Source organism: Mesocricetus auratus, unplaced genomic scaffold (genome assembly GCF_017639785.1).
Source record: "Mesocricetus auratus isolate SY011 unplaced genomic scaffold, BCM_Maur_2.0 Super-Scaffold_100015, whole genome shotgun sequence".
NCBI classification, from domain to species: Eukaryota; Metazoa; Chordata; class Mammalia; order Rodentia; family Cricetidae; genus Mesocricetus; species Mesocricetus auratus.
Window position 1 is genome coordinate 25,624,893 of NW_024429198.1, and position 23,824 is coordinate 25,648,716.

General features: G+C 40.3%; 1 protein-coding gene across 2 annotated transcripts in view; it reads left to right on the forward strand.

Moving 5' to 3' along the window:
- The window catches only part of Sema5a (semaphorin 5A), a 427,756-nt gene that overhangs the window by 281,173 nt on the left and 122,759 nt on the right, over positions 1–23,824 (forward strand). For both annotated transcript variants that reach the window (XM_040757698.1, XM_040757699.1), the window contains exons 7-10: positions 5,101–5,199; positions 6,691–6,904; positions 19,952–20,237; positions 23,635–23,770. In XM_040757698.1, the coding sequence (XP_040613632.1) occupies positions 5,101–5,199; positions 6,691–6,904; positions 19,952–20,237; positions 23,635–23,770 (735 nt within the window). The remainder of the gene's footprint in view (positions 1–5,100; positions 5,200–6,690; positions 6,905–19,951; positions 20,238–23,634; positions 23,771–23,824) is intronic.

Sequence of the window (23,824 nt, forward strand, 5' to 3'; positions counted from 1 at the left end):
TTGCTTGTGCTGTAGTATTCTGAGAATGTGCACAGAATTACAAAGTCTCCCTTCTCGCTGCAATGAGAAGAACAATGCAGAAATGTGACATTTTAAAAATGAGAACAATGCAGGCGTTTTAACTGATCTCAGTTCTTTCCTACTGTCCCCGAAAGTTGTGTGTTCTATACAGTACAATGCATTTCGCTGCCCGGCCATTAAGATGTGATGCATGGAATGAGGTGACTGAGCCAAAAGGGGGGCTACTGCCTGCACCCACTTCTTGTTTAGTGACAACTTTCTTTCACTGGATGCAGAGCTCAGGATAATAAACGTGACAACTTTCCTCCTGTGTTACTACTGGGTCAAGTGCAAACACATCCTTTTGTGTGGTGGGGACATAAAATTTATAACCTAGGGACTCAAGGACACAAGAAGCTACCAAAACCTTTGATCAAGGTTTGCAAGAAAAATAGGTGCTGAGATTAAGGATCCTAAGTGAGGTCTGGTTTTAACTTGCTTCTAGATGTTTCTACCCACTATGGCTGACATGCATTAAAGCCAGGGAAAGAATCCATTTTTGTTGATGCAAAAGCAGTACAACAAGATCCATTACATTTCATTGGTTTTGAAATATGTGTTATTGAAATCAAACTCTAGAACTCTTACTTTAAATACATTTCACATAAATATTATTTTAGACACAAATAGCTAGTTGTTTCAGCATCTAACAAGAGTGCCTTGTCTGTTGTTGGTTCTTCTGTCTGGACTCAGCTGCCTCCCCATGCTATTTAGGGACCACACAAAGGAAGCATAAGTTATTATTAAAGGAATGAAAGAGTTGCTTTGTGCTTTTATGACATTTCACAATTATCAAAATGTTCTTGTTCATGATCTCATTTCAGTACTTTTGACATGAAGTTCCTAGAATTATTGTGCTACTTGGTGGGAGAATTTGGATTAGAATCTAAGGCTCTGTGTATTATTGTTCATTATGTGTCCTGTGGTCCCACTGCCAAATTATGCTTGTAAACAGGTCAACTCTAGTGACTGGGGAAAGAAATGCATGGCACCGTCTGCCTGGGAACCTGGAGGGCAGAAGATTGACATTTTTACCTATAACGTCAAAGTTTAGAATGAGTTTATCTGCTCGCAAAGAATGCTCTAGATGTGCCTGCCTGCTGCACCATTGCTCTCAGAACTCTGAACCTTCATCTTAGACAAGGCACCTCCTGCAGAATATGCACACCAGATAATGTGTGTATGTGTGACTGTCTTCTTAATTAAAAGTTTCTCTTTACATTATTCCCCAAATAATACAAGATCTATTTGCATAGCATTTGCATTCTATAGGTACTATAAATAACTTACAGATAATGAAAAACATATAGCAAAATATATACAGCTTAGAGGCAAATACTACATATTTCTGTATGAGGGTTTTGAGTATCCTTATATTTTGTTGGCTAAGAAGAGTCATATAACCATGGGATTTATTCTGGATTGTATCATAAACTTGTATACATGCTCATCTATACATGCACACCAATATAGATACACACACATATATTGTTCCTCCTCATCACCTTATATGTGCATAAAGGCAATGTATCATTAAAAGGAAGACACAATGTTTTACCAGGATCACTCTGGGTAACATAAAACTGTCAACCTCCCAAACTTGTTTTCACCTCTTTGAAATTCATGATGCAGCTAAGAGACACCAGCAGGTCGACCCTGCTCAACAGTCATATCTGCACATAGCTGCACATTTTTGATAAACAGAACATATTTGATAGGGGAGGAGGAAGTGATGAAATGTTGTAAGGCAAAACCAGGTAAATAGGAAATGCCCTAAAATGCAGCGTGTGTTTTCTTTCTTGGAGGCTGGAGGATGTGTCTGTAACAATAGATAATGTTTGTTTGCCATCAGGAAGTCTCTCTGCAACTTGACTTTGTTTCTCAGCTATCAGTTGAAACAGGATCTTCTTTAAGTGAAGGACAAGTTGACCCACCTGTGGGCCACGGACACATGTGGGCCATTTTAGTGTTGAAGTGGAATTATCCAAACATAGATAGATGACTGTCATTATTAACCACAAGGCCATGTGGCAGCTGGCTTCCAGGGCATCAGAGCTGTGCCCTATGACTGCTGGAGAATTGGGATTCATTAAGTCATCTCCATCTGTTTTCACAGTACAGAAATGGAGCAAAGGGGGAAAGTGGGTGAAGTATAGAAATCATAGACATTTCAATATTCTCATTTGTAAGAGAAATAGTTAAAATAACCCCCTGAAGTGTCTTCTACCCACACATCTGCCATGTTTCAAAGTGGTGATCTGAAGCACTGTTTTGAGCAAGTCCAAGTAACTTATAAAAAACAGTTTGCTACTGGCATTAACATCAAGATTCTATGATTTAGAATCATTGTCACAGGACCAACTGTTATCACCCTGTCACGCTAGCCAACTTGTCTATTCTTGACTTCAATTCTTTAATCCTGAAATGTGTCTTAGGCCCCAAAGTTAAGCATCTCTGTTGTGTTCCTTCCTCTTTTTTTTTTGCATTTTATTTTGTTTGAACTTGAGGTGTTTTAAGAATACGTTTTTCACACCCAATTCTTTTCGAATCAGAGGTGGCAGTTTGTGAATCAAAGAGGAGAGAATCATTAAGGGAGGCACACAGCGAGGTCAGGAGTTGAGCTCAGTAAACCACAGGTGAACTTGGGTCTTAAAGTGTTGAAGATATGCAGTAACTTCCTTTGGGTTTCACATTTGAAGAACCTATGGGTGAACTGAGCTTGGTTTGGTCCAACTGGTAACTACTCACGGACCTTTTTCTATTCCATCAGGATGGAAGTCCATATGACTGGAGTCTTCTAGAATGTATTATACTACCCTCAGTAGGTTCCACTCATCACAAGCCCTTTGAGGTTGCTAAGGGCTAAGTCCATCTTTCAGTCTTGTCAGAGAGATGATGTATTGGCCTCCTCTGACCACCTTGGGCCTTCCATGACTCCCTTCTTTTCCAACATTTAATTGGGGAAACTAGTCAAGGCCTAGTGAATTCTCGAAGTTCTAATTATCAGAGCAAACTCCTTTACCTTCTGCTCCAACTGAACTAATTCCCTGTGCTCTCGCATCCTCATTTCTTTGATTAAAGAGCCACTTGAGATTTCTATGCCTCTCTACTTATTTCTGCATTACACACCCTGCTGACATGCTGCTTCCCCATCAGGCTTGCGACAGGCCTTCAGTCTGAAGAAGGTGGCAGCCTTCTGTCTCACTAGCAGTGTGTTTAGATTTGGGGGATTTGCATAAACACTGCGTATTATCTCTGTTGTTGCCTTTTCTTTCATAATTGACTGGATTGCATGCTTTCTTCTGGACAGGTCTGCAGGAACTAGCAGTGGATCAGGTCTCTTCCTCAGTTGCAACAATCTTCCCTTGGCTTGTTCTTTACAGCAGAGTAGTTTCCTGTAGTGAGACACTACTCCTTGGGGTGGCCACTTGCTTCAAGAAGAAAATCTCTTTTACATCTTATCTTGTTCTTGAAAGAATTCAAAAGGCAGCAGTCCACCCTCTACACTGTTTGCAATTTTTCATCCCAGTCTTTATTATAGGGTTATTATCATGACAGTATATCCATTAATTCCATCAAGGACACTCAGGCTTTTTGTTCTAGAAGGTCTTGTTGGAGATGCCTTGGTTTCCTGTGTTAGTCCTCCCTTTGATCCTGTTGTTACAAATTCCTGGGTTTCTATGCCCTAGTCCCTTCACCCCTGGGATGGTTCTTTGAAATCTTTAGTGCTGTTCTTTGCTCCATGGAACTCTCCCAACCTGTTCCGTTTGGGAACAAAAACAGGTTTTGCTCCTACATGCACCTCTACCTGGTAACCCCAAGAAATCGCGTTCTTCCATTAAACTTCCTCCCCAGGAAATCTTCTTATACACTTGTCTGCCTTCCCCTTTAGAGCAGTAGAGACAGTGTTTCCTCATTACAACATGTGGACATCTATGAAGTAATATTATCCTTACAGCACATGGACATCTATGCAGTGAATATTATTACAGTACGTGGACAGCTATGCAGTAATGTTATCATTACAACATGTGGATATCTTTGGAATAATGCTATGGTCCTAGTCTTTCCTGTTTAAAGCAATAACTTCTAGCAAAAGGGGTTCAAAACAGTGAGTGCATAGTAAAGGGTCCATCACATGACCCTGCTTATTGACAGTCCCATCTTATATTGTGCAATTGAAATAATATTCTATCCTCTTCCCTTGTTCCTTTAACTCTGTTAAGTTAGTACTTGCTCATACATGTGTCACTGATGTGGGGCTGTGATGATCTTTGTTAGGAAAGCTCAAGGTAAAGATTTGTGCCCCTGTAGGTCATTCTTCAGCCCAAGTCTCTGTCCCAAACGTGCTGAGCAACACCTCCTTGCTAGTCATATGTTTACTTGTAAAGAAGTTGAAAGTTCTCACATATACCCATCCTTTCTTTCAAATTCATGGCCAGTTTTTATTAACTCATTCATATATATATATATATATATATATATATATGTGTGTGTGTGTGTGTGTGTGTGTGTGTGTGTGTGTGTGTTTGTGTCTGTGTGTGAGTATATTCCTAAATACATAAATACCACTTACAGAGTCCATGTAATGTTACTGGCATGTATGTGTTCAGGACTGACCACTTGGTATCAGACAACCAATTGCTATGCTCTTTCTTAAGGAGACTATTTCTCCCTCTCTCTGTATTCCTTGGTTGCATAAAGTTCTTTGCATAGGATTGAACTTTATAAGGCAGCTAGTGTTTTCATGTGAAGCATCTAATGGGTTGATTTTATATATTTTCCTCTATGTATCCAGTAAAATTTAAGTTTGTAGTAAAATTCAAACTGAATTAATGTTTGTCAAAAGACATCTTTGGAAGATGTAATAGGATGCACACTTACCATTGTAAATACTCAGCAAATATTAGGGTCAATAGTTTCACTGCTGACTTTAGTCAACACTGTGGAAGGACTAATTTTTTTCATTGTATATCCATGTTCACCATCCCTCTTGCCTTCAGCACTCCTCAATGTGTTCCTTATGCTTTTGATTTTCAGGAGGAATGTCAGAACTATATCAGAGTGCTCTTAGTGGGCGGGGACCGGCTATTCACCTGCGGGACCAATGCTTTCACACCTGTCTGTACCATCCGCTCGGTAAGGTGTTCATGCTAGACTTCCATAAACTTATGCCAGGAGCTGCCAAATATGATGCCTTCAAAGCCCCATGTAAAAGTGTCACTGTATACCAAAGGCAAACACCTTTGGCAACATTGCTCCATTGAGTAAATGCTTGATTTGTCTTCTGTCATGTATATGAAGAAACAGAAATTAATTGTATATTGTGTACTTAGTTATGCTTTGAAATTACTTCAGTCAGCATTTTCTCAATGAATGGCCTTTATCACCAATCACAAACATGTACTTCTTTCTTATTTTCATTGTGGTTGAAATATTATCAATTACTAAAATGCTCTAAAATCACAATTCATATAGGAAGAAAATGTATATAAGCTGGATAGTAGGTATGCCAGAACTATTATTATATACAGGGAGTTTCATCTAACAAATCCCACTGTAGAAGCATAGCAGGGTCATTAGACATGCATGCTATCTTCTTAATTCAGTATATTAATTTAATCTTCCTTGAGAAATATAACTAGGAAACACCATTATGTTAATTTATGGATAGTACAACTTCTCTTAAAACCTTAACTTATCATCTAGGCTTACTGTTTATTATTTTAAAATTTGTATTCAGTTATTGGACACAAAGAGCAGGAGGAAAGTGCTAAGTGGTGGTCACAGACAGTTCCCTACTGCCCATATGCAGCTGTCAGCATGTGACCCCATTATAAACACCCAATCCCCAACATGTACAACATAAGGTTGTTACTTTGGGGGTTAGTTTTGAAAAGGGAAGACTCTGAGATATAAAGACTTTATGTAACTTCCCCAGGACCATGTTTCCAACAGCAGAGGACAGCGTGAGCATAAGTCATCTTAACTATTTTTTAACTCAGTTAAAAGTCAAGAACCAAATTGAAATTGAGCCTTGTCAAAACATCAAAATACCAAACAAACAAACAAACAACTCTTTTCATATTGTATTTGTTGGCAACCAACATTTGCCAAGCCAAACAGACACTTGACATACATTCAGCTTTCTCAAGACTAAAAAGGGGAAATTTTTTTAAAAAGAGAAAAAGAAATGTGTATTGCGTCGTACAGAATATTGGCATATGCTTATCACTAGTATTTAAGGCTAGCCTTTTTTTTAAACTATCAGACTAGTATCGTGAAGATGGTTCCTTATTATGATTCAAAAATCTATAAATATTAAAGTTAGATTCTTCATTAAAGTAGAAAACAGCCAATACACATCCTACATCGAAGCCATATATATATAATCTTGCTACATATAGTATCACTGGAATTATGAAGTTCTGTAACACAGGAATGGAGTCTCTGGCCAAGCTTGCAGAGAACTGTATCTATAAAGTCAGAGTTAGAAAAGCTTTCCTCATCTCACACAACCCAAAGTGTGCCTGGGACACACTTGGCTGGCAGTAGCATAAGGTGAAGGACATGACTACATTCAATGGATTTCCCAAGGATAACTGGTTTACCTCTCATTTTCACCAATAGTTAAGTAACCTGACTGAGATCCATGATCAGATCAGTGGCATGGCCCGCTGTCCCTACAGCCCCCAGCACAATTCTACAGCTCTGCTCACAGCAAGTGGGGAGCTCTATGCTGCCACGGCCATGGACTTCCCAGGGCGAGATCCAGCCATTTACCGAAGTCTGGGCACTTTACCTCCTCTTCGAACTGCACAGTACAACTCCAAATGGCTGAACGGTAAGTTCATGCACCCAACCTCCCATGGCTGTGTTTAAGATACCTGGATAATTGTTGCTTAAAAATATAGTTATGCTTTATAAAGAAGAACAAAATTTTCATCTTCAAGGTATAAGACATTTAGGACTGATAGTTAGCAGTGTACTCTTTAGTAGTAGGAGGAGGAGTGATATCCCCAACATTATAAGTCACAATAATAGGCCTATATTGTCAGTTGATGCTGACAAGAGGACTCGTCAGTGTTAAGCAGTTTCTGCCTATGTTGCTGTTTGAAAATAGGAAATTGAATGCTATGTAATAGACATGTGTAGTCTCATATGTATTCTTTCTTAATGTCTACTTAATATATTTTGAACCAGAAGTTAGTACCAATTCATGGCATTTTCAGACAGTATAAAGCACCCATTTGCCTGCAAGTAACTCCAAATAATCTGACAATTTTAAAACTGCCATCGGTGTATGTGTCTATCACTTTGGGGCAAGCATCTTCAAAATTTAAATCAATGCCTTGAGAGTTCATCGGGACCCAAGTCTTGTCACTTGAGATTCTGCCAACCACAGAATGACAAGTTGGTCATCAGAGCAGCTCTGCTCAGCTCACAGATGCAGAATCATAACTATAACCTCAAACCTATTTCTAGATGTGGCAGTATCCCCTGGGAGAAGCACCACAGTTGTGTCTATTTCTCTTTTAAGAAAGTGGAAGCTAAGGGAAAGGACCAGTCAATTACAAGCAAGAAACAAATCACCTATTAACTAGACAGCCAGAGAATGAAGAGAGGCAGCTATACAGATGTGGGTCACTGTATGAAAGCCCTGGGTGCTAGCAAAAACCCTCCTTGTGTATGAGAATGTGGCCACATTCACAAGAGCGGTGTCTCGTACACTGTGTAATTCATCACCTCAGCATTTATTTGACAGTTTGCAAAAAGGTGCAATCTTGACTTTGCTAGTATAATACTTCTTTTGAAATCTTTGAAGATTTGGTGGCCTTCTTTCCATCACAAATTATACATGTAAATAAGAGTCCCTCTCTAGCTGGGAGGTGGTGGCACACATGTTTAATGCCAGCCTTGGGAGGCAGAGGCAGGGGGATCTATCTCTGTGAGTTCGAGGTCAGTCAGGACTGTTAAGTTACACAGAGAAACCCTGTCTTGAGAAACTATAAAAAAGAGTCCCTCTCCCTCTCACTGATGTTACTTGTGTGTTCAGGTAATTCTTTTTATGGGAAAGGCATTGTCTTTGTGAATGTTGTTAATTGTCATTTGTGATCTCTGCCCATTAGAGCCTAGTAATTGTTCCTCCCCCCTATAAATTACAAAGCAAAAGTAAACACATACGTTCTCAAATATTGCCCAGGGGACATTGTCTCTTCTTGAGAACTATTAACTTTTACTTAGGAATATCTAATGTCCATCTGTCTGTGTGCATCTATCATCTACCAGTCACTTATCTATCCATCATCTTTCTATCATCCATCTGCCATTTATCTCTCACAAGGAATTGTTGTATTATACAGTCAAGCCGAGCATCACAGTTTGTCTTTAGAACATCCCCATAGGAAAGCCCTGCCACCGTCACTTTGCCTCTAGCTGCTTGGTTGACTCTACTGTTTCTAAGGGGCAATGAAAATAATTTTCTAAACCGAAACAGTAACTGAACTTCCCTCATTCTCCTTCTTTTGAAATTATTTCAAGTTAACCAACGTCCTCCCTGTGGACAGCCCCCTCTTGTCCCTGAAGCTTTTGTTGGGGTGTCTTTAAGTTGCTTTCCTATGTATTGGCAATTTTTACTAGCTAAAGTTTACAGAGTTAAAAGTCAACTAACTTTTTTCCTACTGGTCAGCTGCTTTGATACGAGTCTTTCTTCAAACATCACCTTCTCCACGCTATTTTAAAATGGCATCCTTTCCTCTCTTGCCCTCATGACTCTTTACTGTGTCCGATTTTTAGCCTTAGCCACTATTTAATGTTTACCATTTGCTTCCATTTTTCAACAAAAGGTGCATTTACCAATCATTGGAGTTAATCTCTCTTGTGTATTGGTTTATTTTACACTTGAAGAGTTTATGTAATAAATGTTTGGTTGATGATATCTGAATACATAAATTAATGGATGTCATAGTCTATGTTCTAGAATTCACAGGTTAAAATCTTATTCCCCCCATGTGAAATGTCTGCAAGATGATTTTCATGAAGGTTTATGTGCCCTCTTAAAAGAAACTATAATGCAGAGAGCTTTCTAACCTTTTCATCACATGAGATCTTGGAAGTAAGCCTTCATCCATCATGAGTATGCTGGTAACTTGACTGGTAGTGTTTAGATGCAGACATTTGGGAAAATAATTTCTATTCTTTATACTATGCCACTTGGTGTTTTTGCCATAGCAACACAAACAGGGGATAATTGACTTTTGTTTCCCTCAAATTTTTTTTGGTTTTTGAGACAGGGTTTTTCTGTATTGCTTTGGGGCCCATCCTGGAACTCGCTCTGTAGACCAGGCTGCCCTCAAACTCACAGAAATTTGCCTGCCTCTGCCTCCCGAGTGCTGGGATTAAAGGTGTGTACCACCAATGCCCTGCTTAGTTTGTGAATTTCTTCAGGGACAGGGTTAGGTAAGAGTTGCCTTTGTGGCCTCAGTACCTCAGGCTTAGTCAGTGCTTGTGGAATTAGTAGGAGAAAAGAACATTTGACAAAGAGAAGAACAAGGAATGGTGCTGTTACATAGGCAACATATCTCAGTTGTAACCCACAGTCATAAAGAAATCAAAAACTCAAAACAAAACAACAACAACCACCAAAACAAGACTTGTATGTTTCCAAGTGGCTCAGCCACAAACATTCGAAGATGTTCCTTTTCACCCACATCTCCTCTGCCTCTGCTTCAGTCATTATGTCTTCACTTATCATAGCCAGTGTAATTGGCTGAATAACAATATGCAGGCATCTGGAACATTGAATTATGTGTTTCATACTGAACATGATTTTTCAAAACCAGATTCTTTTCCCTCTGTGCCAAAATTACTCTTAAAACAAATTTATATGTTTAGAGAAATTTCTTAACAGCTTTAATGCATTAAAATATTAATCATTACTAACCCTTATTAAATGATTACTGTAAGGCAGGGCAATAAATGTTTAATAGCCAAAGCTTAAAATAGAAGCTATAAAACTTGCCTTCATGAAAGTGACTGTCAACTTGCAGAAACAGAAAAGCAATGGGAAAAAAAGGAGAGGGTATGTCCAAAAGAATACCATGCGTACGATTGTGTTTGTAAACTGAGCCAGTTGTATATCTGTGGAGCTTAGTGCCACTGTGACAACATGGATAACAAACCCCTGAGTGGACTTTGAAAAGCCACCAGGAGACTCCCTGTGGATGTTATCATATTAATGCCCAGGGACTTGCTGGTTTTACTCCTCTGCAGAGCCATTTGCCTGCCCCAGCTGGTAGACATGCAAATTCCTCAGCTTCCTCCAATCTCAGATAACTAAGCCTGCTGCCCCTGGAGGACTCGCTTGAGAGCCATAAACATCCTCAAAGTGAAAGTATCATATTCTGTGAGGTGTCATGTTTCTAGTGCAGAAAACTTTTTGGGTGACCTACTTGAACCACGCCGGTTTGGTATATATCCGTGATGCTCCCCATTGTGATATATATCTATGATGCTTACCAAGCCTTCAGGAGACCCACTGGAGACTTTAAAGATGGTAATTAAATTTTACTAATTAAAGATAATTCTGTTGGGGGAGGAGATCTGTGTACATATGTCAAAGAGTAGTAGTTTCTGCCTTCCCCTGAAAGGATCCATGCCTGCCTTGTAAAGTCTGTGCCAGCTCCTGGTAGCCAGTGTGGCTAGACAGGACTCCATTCTGAGAGCAATGAAGGTCTGCCTTGTAGTGTCTACACAGTGAAGTGTTAGAATGAGGGAAATTCCTTGGTTCATCTAGATTATCATTACTGACTGCAGCTAACAATTCCCCCCAAAAGAGCAGACTATAGAAACCAAGGAACATGATGGTAAAGAGGGCTTGATAGGCAAAATTAAAATGAAAAATCCAAGCTACTGTCAAGGGAAAGAAAAACACTATAAAGCAAGAATAAAAATAAATCTCATAGTCACCTATACAGTTGATAATATATGCCTATGGGTTTAAAATTGTCCTTGCTGTGAACAGGGCTTTCTCTTTACCCATATGATTCCTGAAACTTAAACTGGGTAGAGAGTGTCTCAAAGTATGCCACATATGTGACACACAACAGTACAATGAATTTTTCTAATGTTCGTGCCTAATCTTAGTCATCAGATGGATGTATCAGGATGAACGTGCTGTGCAGAATCCATTTATTTTGGAAATTCTTGCAAATTATATATGATTATCTTTATAACATACAAAAATATCTTAATAAATTCTATTTCCACACAACCTGCATGTTGGTGCACCTGCTTCAGACTTGATGCCACAGTAGGAATATGGGAGAATCCCAAAGACTGGGTAGAACACTCCAGTTAGAAGGGACACCCCGCTGGGCTGGAGAGATGGCTCAGCCGTTAAAGGCTAGGCTCACAACCAAAAATATAAGAAGGGACACCCTGCATCCTTCTCATTGGTAGTCTTCCCTGCAGACCTTCAAAGGAGATTCTGGCCCTCTATGTCGAAACGACTCCTGAACCACACCCAATGACAACCTCACATGTGAAAACAGATCCCACCTCATAGCCTGTACCCTACCACATGATACCAACCCCCTTTGTGTTTAGACTACACATTAGGAAATACTAGCATCATAAATGGGCTCTTCCTCTCCAGTGACATATATATGTGTGTGTATATATATATATATATATATATATATATATATATATATCTTCATGCAAAACTGCCATGGAAGAGAGGCATATGTACTTTGAGAAAAGGTTGAGAATTTTCTTTATTGCTGAATCATTGCAAGAAAAAAGATGTAATGAACTGAAATTACCCAACCAAGAAGACAAGCTGGCAGGTTGATTTAACACAGTCCTTTATGGGATGTAAGAAATCAATTTGATACTGCTTTTTGAAAATAATATGACATTAACTGAGCACCAAGTGTCTGAAAGCTGAGGAGTCTCAGAGTCCTTGCCTGCTCCGGGAGTTCCTGTACTTGCCAACAAGTCACTTAGAACCTGTGGGTTTGATTTGCACATCTCAAAGGAGAAAGGGGGATGTATTTCAGTAAAGTCACAAACAGTGCATGCTGATTTACATGGGACTCCGCATTAGAATCCACGCTGGAAGAAAGAGATCTCTCTCCAGAGAAAATATGTAGGCATTTACTAGCATGGGTGTAAATCACAGAAATGTTGCACGCTCATTGTCTCGCAGTCGTAGCAGCTTCCTTGTGAGGGTCTCCTGTTCCTCCCCTGCTGACTGTAAATATTGCTTCCTTTCTAATCTACTAAGGGTCCCTCTTTGGACCGTCTTCTTGATCCAAATCATATTGTTACTTCTCGGTGTAAGATGCATACATCTGTGAGTTGTCTCTCATTGTGTTACGGATTTTGCTTTCCCTAGTGAATGGCTTCTTACTTTAGTTCACTCATAGCTACGTAGCAGACAGCTGAACCTCTGTGGTTTTATCTTTGTTTTTGTTTGTGCTTTTCCTTGGATCCAACCAAACCAGGACACAAAGCCATCATATGGTTTTACTTATTTTGTTGTAGTTTGTCAGGAAGAAATTTGATAAAAACAACAACAACAACAAAAAAAAACGCACACTGTTGCAGCAGAGATGATCTTCCAAATTAATTTCATGTGTTTTACTTTGGGCATATTTCCCATTGTCTTTTAATTCAACTAAGCATTCCAAATAAAAAATTCAGATTAAGTTTGAACCCAAAATGTCAAAAAAAATAATCAGAAACAAAATGCACATTGCGAATAGAAATTTTCAACTTTAAGTGCTTAGAACTATTCATGAAATTAGTTCTAGGTAAGAAACTTGGAAACACGTGGCTTGGGGATTGTGATAAGGGTTGTGATGAAGGCTCCAGAGGCTATGAGCCTAGACTGAAGGTAGATGCACAATGGACCTCACTGGCTTTGTGCTCTGAGAAAAAGCAAATCCCCAGATCCTGAGTCTCCCATCAGCACCAGAAGGGGAAATCCCAGAAGGAGCAGCTGTTTTCTCATGGCCGGCCCCAGGTGTGTGTGACTCTTCCTTAGTGAGTAGGCAGCACAGTCACTCCTGGAACCAGCAAAACCCTGCAGAGGATGTATTATAATGGGTTACATTGCCCACAAGAGGGGGAGAGAAGAGTTTCACCTCTCTTCTGACTTGCTTTCTGAGATTGGGCTCCTGCGGTGGCAATGGTCACGTGACTAGATAGGATAACAAAGGATATGCTGGCTCTGAGCTTCCATACCTTACTGACAGCTCAAAGTCCACAAAAATCGGAATAGTCCCACATGAACCTAAAGCCCCAACCCTCTGATCTGGATTATTCGTCAGTCCTGCTTCTCTGACCCAAACCTTCTGTCCTGACACTGGCTCCTATCTACCCTCACCATCCTCTCTCAAGCTGTTCCTTCACTCAGGTGTGCATATTCACCCTGCTCTTGGTCTGTGGTTGTTTCTGACCTCATTCCTGTCCTTCCCCTAACTCCTTCTGGCCAATCCTTGACTTCATAGTACTCTATTGATATTCAGGGTCCTAGCTACCATTGCTATTGTAATCACTCACCTGGCTCTGGCTTGCTGGTTCCTTGGCTTTGTTCTAGAACGTGGGCATTGTTATCTCTTTACAGAGGATCCCAGAATTACTCTGTACAGTATAGGAGCTGTTCAACAGGCTAGTGAGGGAGGTATGCTACGGCTGACACTGAAGGCTCCATGTACAGCACAGTCCCTGCCACCATGTTGCCCCAGACTAATTGGAAGCAGCGGGGGCCTAATTTCATAAGCAAAATGGTTGCTTAATGAGTAAGGCTGACAAGTGAATAGAAATGATCTGTTCACTGATGTATGTGTTTATTCAGCTACATAATGAGACAGTTATGGTTTCCATCCTGTATTTTGATTGTGTTGCCAACCAAGTGCTTGGCACTTGGCATACACATTCCCTTTGAATCTCACAATGATATTTCAAGTGGTATATCATTACTGCCATTTTAAATCAGGGAAAATAATGGTTAACTAAGTTGAAAAAAAGTTTGTACAGCCAGTAGGTGGAAGTATTGAGCTGAGTATACATATGCCTCAGTGCTGCATGTATGTGACACACATACACCTACATGTACTGTACATACATACAGATGTGTGTCATACATGAATTATCTATCTGTGATTTAGATGAAATCTCAGGAAAAGAGCTGTATTCACTGATTAAGGGTAAAAGAACATTTAACTAAGTTTTACTTGAGTTACCTAAGTACCTACATGAAATTGGTCTAAATACGTTTAAAAAATTAAATTTTATTATGGAAGTTTATGCAGGATGTTCTGTTGTACTTATGACAAAAGAAGAAAAGTCAAAAATAAGGGTGTGTCTAAAAATGGTATGGAAATAGCTTCATAATGAGTGACACCTATAGATTAGGACTATCTGCTATGTCACATGTAAAGAGTGTTTCCATTAAGGCATTTTCCTAATTGTGAAATTGCCCCGTGTTGGTAAAAGTCAGCCTAACTGCATTTATGCTTCTCATACCCTTATCATCTTTAAGCTTAATACATGTGGGATATGTTTGCTCATTCATTATTAGTGTCATTCGAAGTGCTGTCAAAAACAAATTAGTCTGAAAGGAACAGCAAGAATAAAGGATGGTACAATAGTACTGGCCACCACTTATTGTGATCTCACTAAGTACCAGACCCTGTCTCCAGTGCCCTCAGTAGTCATTAGGGATGGCAGACCATGTAACATGACAATGTTTTAGTCCAGAGCAGTACCCCACAACATATCCCCGGTTATGCCAACTCTGCTTAGACATTCATTTTGTTGAGAGTTATTTTGCTTACAAGTGGTGGTTTTCATGGATTTTGAGTCAAGTAGTAATTTCATAAACTTGAAAAATTAGAGTTCTTTCATATCTATTCTCATTGATTCTATGTCAGTAACTACCAGGGTAGCAGTCCCCAGATTATGCCATTTGGGAATACTACATTCCCTTGTGAGTGCATTAGAGTAGGATTATAAATTAGGAGACATCCAGACAGTCACTGTTTATTTTCCACGGCCGGGCTCATCTGTGATGCTTGTTGCTGTGCATGCCTCTAACCACTCATGTATGTTTATACTCAGAGTCTTTTCTTGCTACAGTCATCATTCTGTAAGATGTAACACTATTCCTATATCATGATGGCTAACCCTCTTCATTTGTCTGGCATATGTTGTGTAATATCCTGTAATCTGCAGTTCAATGTTTTAAAGTTATGAGAAAAGTCACTTTCTCCATTTGCATATTTATAGACATGCTCACCTTGAGACATGTTTCCTTCTATTCTGCATGAGCCAGCGGGAAAACTTCTGTTCTGTAATGTAGCCCTAATAGTAATGACGTGTAAATGATCTCTCAGGTAAGTCTTTATAATACCCGTCATAGATAAGGCAGCAAGGTCCAACTTGTGGCTTGTTCACTCCCTTCAAGAATGATACTTACTGCTGGGCGGTGGTGGCGCACGCCTTTAATCCCAGCACTCGGGAGGCAGAGGCAGGCGGATCGCTGTGAGTTCGAGGCCAGGCTGGACCGACAGCCTCCAAAACAATACAGAGAAACCCTGTCTCGTAAAAACCAAAAAAAAAAAAAAAAAGAATGATACTTACTAGTTTGCAGTGAATTGTGTTTTAAAACGAGACAAGGGTCAAATAATGTGGGAAAAACAATGTGCACCTTGAAATTCTTCGTGCTGAGGTTGGTGTCTTCATCTACACACACAGAGGATTCTTGGCTGCCTCTCTGATCAGTATTTTGGTGTTCCCATTGTGTTTGGGAAAGGAACAGGATGTTAGATGAATTCCAAAAGACCTGATTTCCAAGAAATTGAGCTTCCTAATTTAGCAGCTGGTCACACGGTGCGGTGCCCATCATTGTCCCCAGGTTCGCTGTAGGGAGGCAGGACCTGTTTCCAAACAGACTCAGTCTTCATGCCAGATGACCTGCAGTGTAGCAAACTTAAGAGCAACAGTTACTACAGGCTCAGCACAAGTTCTGTTTCCTCAAATGAGAAAGAAAGGTACATTTGAGCATTTCTACTGGTAGGCATCACTGCCATTTAGGCTTGGGAATACTAGTGGGGGTTTCGGTGGGAGAGTGAAGCTGTTGCCCAAAATGCTTACATTTCCTATGGGAAAACTGCATGAGACTTAGAGAACAGCGTGCTAGCAGAGCACCTAATGGCCAGCCGGAGATGTTCCTTTGAAACCTGCAACCCTGGGGCTGCTTACTCATTACCAATGGTATTCTTGTTCATGAAGCCCTTGAACAGCTGACTTCTTCTTCACGCGTTTCCTTGTTCCTTTTTCATCATAATGTTCCTGAGAGCTGAGGGGTAGTGTTTCCTCTAGCCATTTCACCATCTTTTCTAGTCCATTCAAAATCCTCTTCGGTTTGTGCCCAAGTAAACCTACTTAGCACTGTCAGTTGAAGGTTGTGGCTCTTCTACAAGAGCACTGACCAAAAATCCACTCCTGTTATTGTGTGTGTGTGTGTGTGTGTGTGTGTATTTGTACATTACATGTGCAGTGTATGTGCACATACCTGTGGAGCTACACAGGTCTACATTTGAGCATGTAGGGGTCATGGAAACACCTGGAATGTCTTACTCTCTTCTTCTCCCGTTAGTTTTTAAAACAGGGTCTATCCATGAACTTGCAACTCAACATTTTGTTTAGACAGCCTGGCCAGTGAGCTCCTGGAACCCATTTGTCTCTTCCCTCAAATGCACACACAGCCATATCTGACTGTTTCGTGGGTGAATAGGATTTGAACTCAGGTCCTCTTCTTTTAAAAATGAGTGTTCTTACTCACTGAGATATCTCCTCAGTCCCCAATCCAATTTTGAAGAGCTGATAGAATATTATGTTTTGTTTTTTAACAGTGTTTCCTTTTCATTCCTTTGTAACTATAAATGAATATGAATGAATATGCAGGTTCTAAGGTTAGACATCCTGATTCCTGGCTTCCTGTCTCATCACCCACAGTGTTGCTCTGTAAGCTTGACCGAGTTGTTAAACCTTTAGTGTTCTCCACTATGAAGTAACATCTTACTATGTCACCCATCTCTCTGGTCCTTGTGAGTTTAGTGGCACAGACACAGCTTAGCTCAAGAACTAGTTCCTTTGAGTGCAGCTATTTTCATTATAAACTCAAATGCAATAAACAGGATGGAGCCTTTCCTTTGTAGTTATTCCACTTCTTCACAAGTCTCATGTACTAAAAATATACAGCATGCATTTTCACACATTTATCCCTTATTAACAGCTGAAGTGACTGTTTGTGAGGATATTTGATAAATCTCAGTGAATTCTACCACACCCTTTCCAGTTGAGTACTGTTAACCTTAGCCTGTTCTAGTGTTGTCTGTATTTTATCAAGTTTATTTTTTAACATTCATTTTGTTTTTAATTATGTGCAAATGAGTGTGGATGTTTACATGTGAGTGCATTGGTAATAGAGTCCAGAAGAGGGTTGTAGGTCCCTGGAGCTAGAGTTACAGGTAGTTGTGAGCTCCGTGATGTGGATACTGGAAGCTTAACTTGGACCTTCTGAAAGAGCAGAGTGCTAGGTCATTTCTTCACCTTGCATCTCCTCCAGTTAACACAGGATTTATTGCTGTTATTGATAGTGGTGGTGATGGTGGTGGTGGTGGTGGTAGTGATGGTGGTGGTGGTGGTAGTGATGGTGGTGGTTGTGGTGGTGATGGTGGTGGTGATGGTGGTGGTGGTGGTGGTGGTGGTGGTGGTGGTGGTGGTGGTGGTGATGGTGGTGGTGGGAATGGGGGTGGTGATGAGTGATTTTCTTGTTTGGAGTATACCTCTCCAACTGTAGGCTGGCCATTTAAGCTGGGTGCAGGATACATTTTTGAAATAACTTAGAGGCCGTTTCCATGAAGCTCTGCATACAGATGACTCTTTAAACACTGAATGTAGTTTTGTCATCGGCCCCTGTCTTTCATTTTAGTGTTTGTGTCTGCAGTAGTTCTCTCTTAGAGATCCTTACTTGGCATCACTTAAAAATTCCTCATTATTTTATTTGTGTCCTGTGCAGACACTTGACTTAATGAGTGTCTCTCCAGGATCCTGAAGTGTACAGTATCTGCGCACACATCTTTTATCCAGGTCATATGCTCTAGTGCAGTTCAGTCTGTTTATTTCTAATATGTCTGTTTCAGGTTAAAGCAGCCGTGACCTAGAAAACAAAAGCTTGGTGGCACTGAAACTATAATAATTTCTTGTCAAGATTTCTATGTATCCTTTGATTTACTTAATTAGCATAAGAGAACTATAGAAAGCTAGAGGAAAAAGCAGAATAGAAATGCTGCTTATGATATTTATTTATTTTTAAAATGAGATCATATTAGGACTTTTTTGATGAGAGAGATGATTGAAAGTTGGTGGCAGTTTTCCTGGCTATACTAAAGGTATGGTCAGCACTGATGTTGTGTCCGGACTGTCCCAGATCCTGGGTGAGCTGCTTTGTGTCCTATTACCATCCTAGCACTTATATTGCTGGCAGGGCTGCTCTCAGCCATCCTGCCAATAGAAGGCAAACTGGTGCAATCAATAAGTTATTGTCAAGCACAAGGCCAGGTGAGTTGCCCCACAATAAAGCAAATCATCCCTAAAAGGGATCCTTGTATATGTAGCTGCTGTGTCCTCCTATTAATTCTGAATATCAAAGGTTATTGCCATAATTGTCCTAATCACACCATAAAATTCAGATGTTTACTGAATGAACTGAGTGCCTTGGAAATAGATAAAGGAATCAGATGTGGAACTGCTTGCTGATGTTTTTAAGCAATAGAATTAGGGCATGTAAGCGTGTGAAAACCTAGCATCTCCATTATTAGGCTTAGTCTCAAATTAAGAAGATAACTCTTTAAATGCTAAGCGTAAAATTCTGATTCCCAAAGTCCTAATAAGCCTGACAGCTAAATAAAGGCTTTGCCTTGATTTGAACATTTCTACATGCCTATATTTCAGCTGATTGTGAGACCGTAAAGCTTCTAGACTCTGTTTCGACACTCATTGTCCCTCTCTGTCTATTCCCTTGGTGACCTAGAAATCAGAAAACAAGGCTTGATTGTCACAGTTGCAGGGTCACCATAGTAACAGCGGATGCTAAAGCTAATTCAGGGTATCAACCTTGCCATATGAGGTTTTGATTCAGTTTTTTGCTATCAAAAATCATTTTAAGGACATTAGTGAAAGCATGTAAATTATGTCCAGTAACATGCAAGTATGGTTCAGTTTCATATGCTGTTAAAGCCCCAACACATTCTGTTCTCTGTACCTTATTTTCTTCTTTTTTCTAAAGTTTAAGGATTTTCAAACAGAAGAACCCTCATTGATCTGAGAACCTATTCTTCTATTCACTTGTCTATTTCATTTTTTTAATTTTTTGTTTCTTTTTTTTGAGATAATAGTACAATCAGAGCATTTCCCCCTTCCCTTACCTTACTGTGAACTCTTTCATTTGTCCCCGCCTTGCTGTTTTTTAAATCTATGGCCTCTTTTCTCATTAATTGTTGTTGCCTATGTATGTGCATATATATGTATATGTTCCTAAATACATGAGCTTTTAATGGCGCTATTGCCTTGAGAGCTTGAGTGTAGATTTAGCAGGGTGATTGAGAGTAGAACCACATTGTTGAACCTTTACTAAGACACAAGCACAGCCGTGTATTTCCTTGCAGCACTCATTAGTCAGCTGCTTTCAGAATCTCCCATGTTTCTCTTTTTTCTAGTGAGGACTAGTTGTCGTCAAAAAGAATCCTCAGATGAGACTTTCCAAGAGAGGCGTGGCTTATGATGTTGATGTTTTCTTCTCTCCTCTTGTTTATAGAGCCAAACTTTGTGTCTTCCTATGACATTGGCAATTTCACCTACTTCTTCTTCCGAGAAAATGCTGTGGAGCACGACTGTGGGAAGACTGTGTTCTCCAGGGCTGCCCGGGTCTGCAAGAACGACATTGGGGGGCGATTTCTCCTGGAAGACACCTGGACCACCTTCATGAAGGCTCGCCTCAACTGCTCCCGGCCCGGTGAGGTGCCCTTCTACTACAATGAGCTGCAGGGCACCTTCTTCCTACCAGAGCTGGACCTGATCTATGGCATCTTCACCACCAACGTGTACGTAGTTGTAGCCAACCTGCTCTCTCTCTCCCTTCTCTTCCACTTTTCCTGAATGAGTCTTTTGTTCTTGGACCTCTGGGGGTTTAAAGTTGCCTTAGAGAAAGTTTTTCTTATTTTCCTGGGCTACCAGCCAAAGCACAACAGAAAGAGTCTTTTCAGCATGAATTAAATGTTAAGTACAGATACATGCTTTGTGGGACTTACTTCAGGAAAGCTAATTCAAAATATTTTTTATTTGTCCTCAGGAAAAAGTAGTATCAAATTATTGTATTATGAATTGCTCTTTGCTTGTGAAGTGCAGATACATGTTAGATGCATTTTTTTCTGTAGGAAAAGCCATACATTTTTGCATAATAAAAATAGCATTGTCTGGAAAGGCTAAGCTTTGCAATCACATCATTCTTGCCTGGACCTCTGCGTTTACTTGCAATGCAATTGCTGTTTTCCCCTCTTAGTACCTTGTGTTTTCTTGGGAAGATGCTCCTAGCCTCAACAACAGACATTGTATGATTTAGCAAAGCTTGGGGAGTTTCCAGAGCTCTCATTCAGTCTTTCCTAAGTGGACTGTCTCAGGACCCTGCATTGACTTCCAAGGCCTTGGCTATTCTACTGTGAGAAAACCTCCCAAGAGCATCTCCTGACTGTCTGGGAACTAGGGACCATGTGGGGATGCTGGGATGTACTCCTCTGTTAGCAGTGCCACTGTAGTTCTACAGTACAGGTTCCAGTTTGGAGAACCAACCTAGAAACCCAAAAATTTAGACAAAGGTTAAGCAATCCTTTCCATTTATTAATTATGAAACTGTTGGCCATTGGCTACGATTTCTTATTGGTTCTCTATGACTTAATTATTAACCCATAACTGCTAATCTAAGTATTTCCCTGTAGTCTTCTCTTACCAGAGAACAGTCCAGGGACCTCTTACTCCTCTGGTGTCCTGCTTGGCAACTGCTCAGAGTGTCTGCAGAGAAGAACAGAGAGAGATTTCCTATTTGTCCCTGCTTATATTCTGATTCTGCCCAGCTATGTCACTTCCTGCCTGGATAATCAGCCAATCAGTGTCTTATTCATTAGCCAATAAAAGATACATATAGACGAAAGGCCTCCCATCATTTTCCTTTAATATTTATGTATGTGTGATATATATGTATACATGCACACATATGTATTCACCTATGTGTGGGTACATATGTGTTCCTTTGTGTGTATGTGCTTGAGTTTGAGTTTGGAGGCCCAAAGTTGATGTTGGACATCTTCTTCCATTGCTATCTTTTATTTATTGAGGGGGGTCTCATACTGAACTTAGAACTAGTTACTCCTAGGCACTCTAGCTAGCCAGTATCTCCCAGAGATCCCAGTCTCTGCCTTCTGAGTGCTGGAATTGTAGGTGGCCACCAGGGCTGCCTGGCTCTCCATGGGTTCCAGGGTTCTAGTCTCCATGCCTCATTCTAGGTCAGCAAATGCTTTATCCACCAAACCATCTCTCTAGCCTCTCCTTTGCTTATATCACTTTGGTATCAGAAACCTGCCTATAAATGGCATCCCTGAAGAGTCCCTTATATAATGGCTTTTCTTTTTTTCTACTCTTACCACTACTGACGAGTGTTCATGCTCACTGGATATAAACATTCAGTGTACTGTCTTCCTTCAGCATGAAGTTAGGAAACTGTTTAGTGTAGATAGCTTGCCACCACTCCCTTCATGGTGGCCATTCCTGTTGTACATCTGCTTTTCCACGCCAGAGGTCGTTTTGACTACTTGAGGATTTTTTTCATTAAAAAAAATCAATTTATGGATTCTAAAGTTGATATTCTCCCCAAAACTGTGTTTAAGAGATAGTGTTGGCTGTACAAGAGGAATGTTTGGTTGCTCAGCTGACATCAATCTTAGACACAATGGGAGCTTGGCTTACTTAGCTGTCTGTTTGTTGGCTCTAAGCCAGAAATAACAGCAGCAAAAGCTCCCATTTCAAAAGTTCTAAGTACTATACTTCAGCCACTTAGAAAGAAGTGAAAGTGTGTCAGTGGTCCTCTGGATCACCAGTATCCTCTGTGTCAGAAGCCCCCCAGCATCAGCTTCTCCCCACACAGACAGGGACATAGCTGACTTTCATGTTCTGCTTCCCCCAAGACAATGAGAAGAAGGAAAAGGCGGCAGAATGAGTACACCCACATTGAGCACCCACTTCTTTTTAACTTCCTGCAGTGGAAGCAGCTGGGTTCCACATGGAACTCTGTTCTCAGTCCTCGACTCCTAGGAACAAGTTCTCCTTTTATAAGATGTTCTTTAGTGCCCTCTGCTTCTCATCTATGAAAACTCTCACAAAGTACTCAAATCCAGATCTTTGTTGCAAAGTAGCCAGGATGCTTCCCCACATCTATGGCCAGGCATCAGGATCTCATTGAGCAGACTTCATCTTCCTACACAGGCATGACTTTTACCCTGAAGATTCTAAGACTGTATTGGGATTAGGGAAGTCTGTAGGGTTGTGACCTTCCCTCTTGGTTGTTTGCCAGATAAACACAAGTTAGAGGTGAAGTTTTAGAAGCCCTGTGACCTTTCTACTCTATGATGTAGGGAAAACACTGACTTTTTTCTGACAAAATACTGGATGGGAGCATTAATATGCAAAATATGTTCCCACCCCTCATTTGATCTACAGTTTCCTTTGAGAACCATAGCTCAACTTGAAATGCAAATTTGAGAAGAAACATTTGCCCTCCCTGTGCTTAGTCAAAGGGCACTGACCTTCCATAGCTTTCTGCCTACAGTTTTCTAGTAGAACGTGAATTCTAAATTAAGGCTTCAGAATTTCATGTAAGTGCTCTTTTAGTTTTTTTTTTCTTGCTGACCCTTTAGATTTACAGTTCTTTTAAAATAATAAATAAGATGAATCTGACAGGCATTCCTTGTCAAATACGTTCAGTTTATTATTTTTGTAAAGAGTGACAAACACAAATACCTGTAGATTTAAGAAGAAAAAAATGTTTGGCTGCTGCCACCTAAGTAACCGGATAGATATGTGAAAGAGGAAGTCATGCAAGATGAATGGATGGCTCCGCCCACTGGAAGATAAAACCTCTTCCCTCCTGAACTGAAAATTCAGGAAGCTTTTCAAAATTCCTAATTGCTTCTTTTGTAGCTGAGTGAATTCATTCTGCGGCTGGCAGGGTCATATCTGCTACTTACCTTATTTAATTATCTGAATGTTTGGTTTTTACATGAAGAAATCACAAGGCAGCCCCGGGTATTGGCCTGACTCTAACCCCTTGGTATATACATGAGTTTTGAATTTGAAAAAGCTAAAGGTAGATGCTACTTCTGTGATCAATGGAGGTCAGTGGTCACTCATGGGCTCTGACCAACCTGTTCCTTCACCTTTCTCATTCTCCAGGAACAGCATTGCGGCCTCTGCTGTGTGTGTCTTCAACCTGAGTGCTATCTCACAGGCCTTCAATGGACCTTTCAAGTACCAAGAGAACTCTCGCTCAGCCTGGCTGCCTTATCCCAATCCCAACCCCAATTTTCAGGTAATCTCAGGAAGACTGCATTGTGAGTGTTCTCTATTAAGAATGTAGAAACCC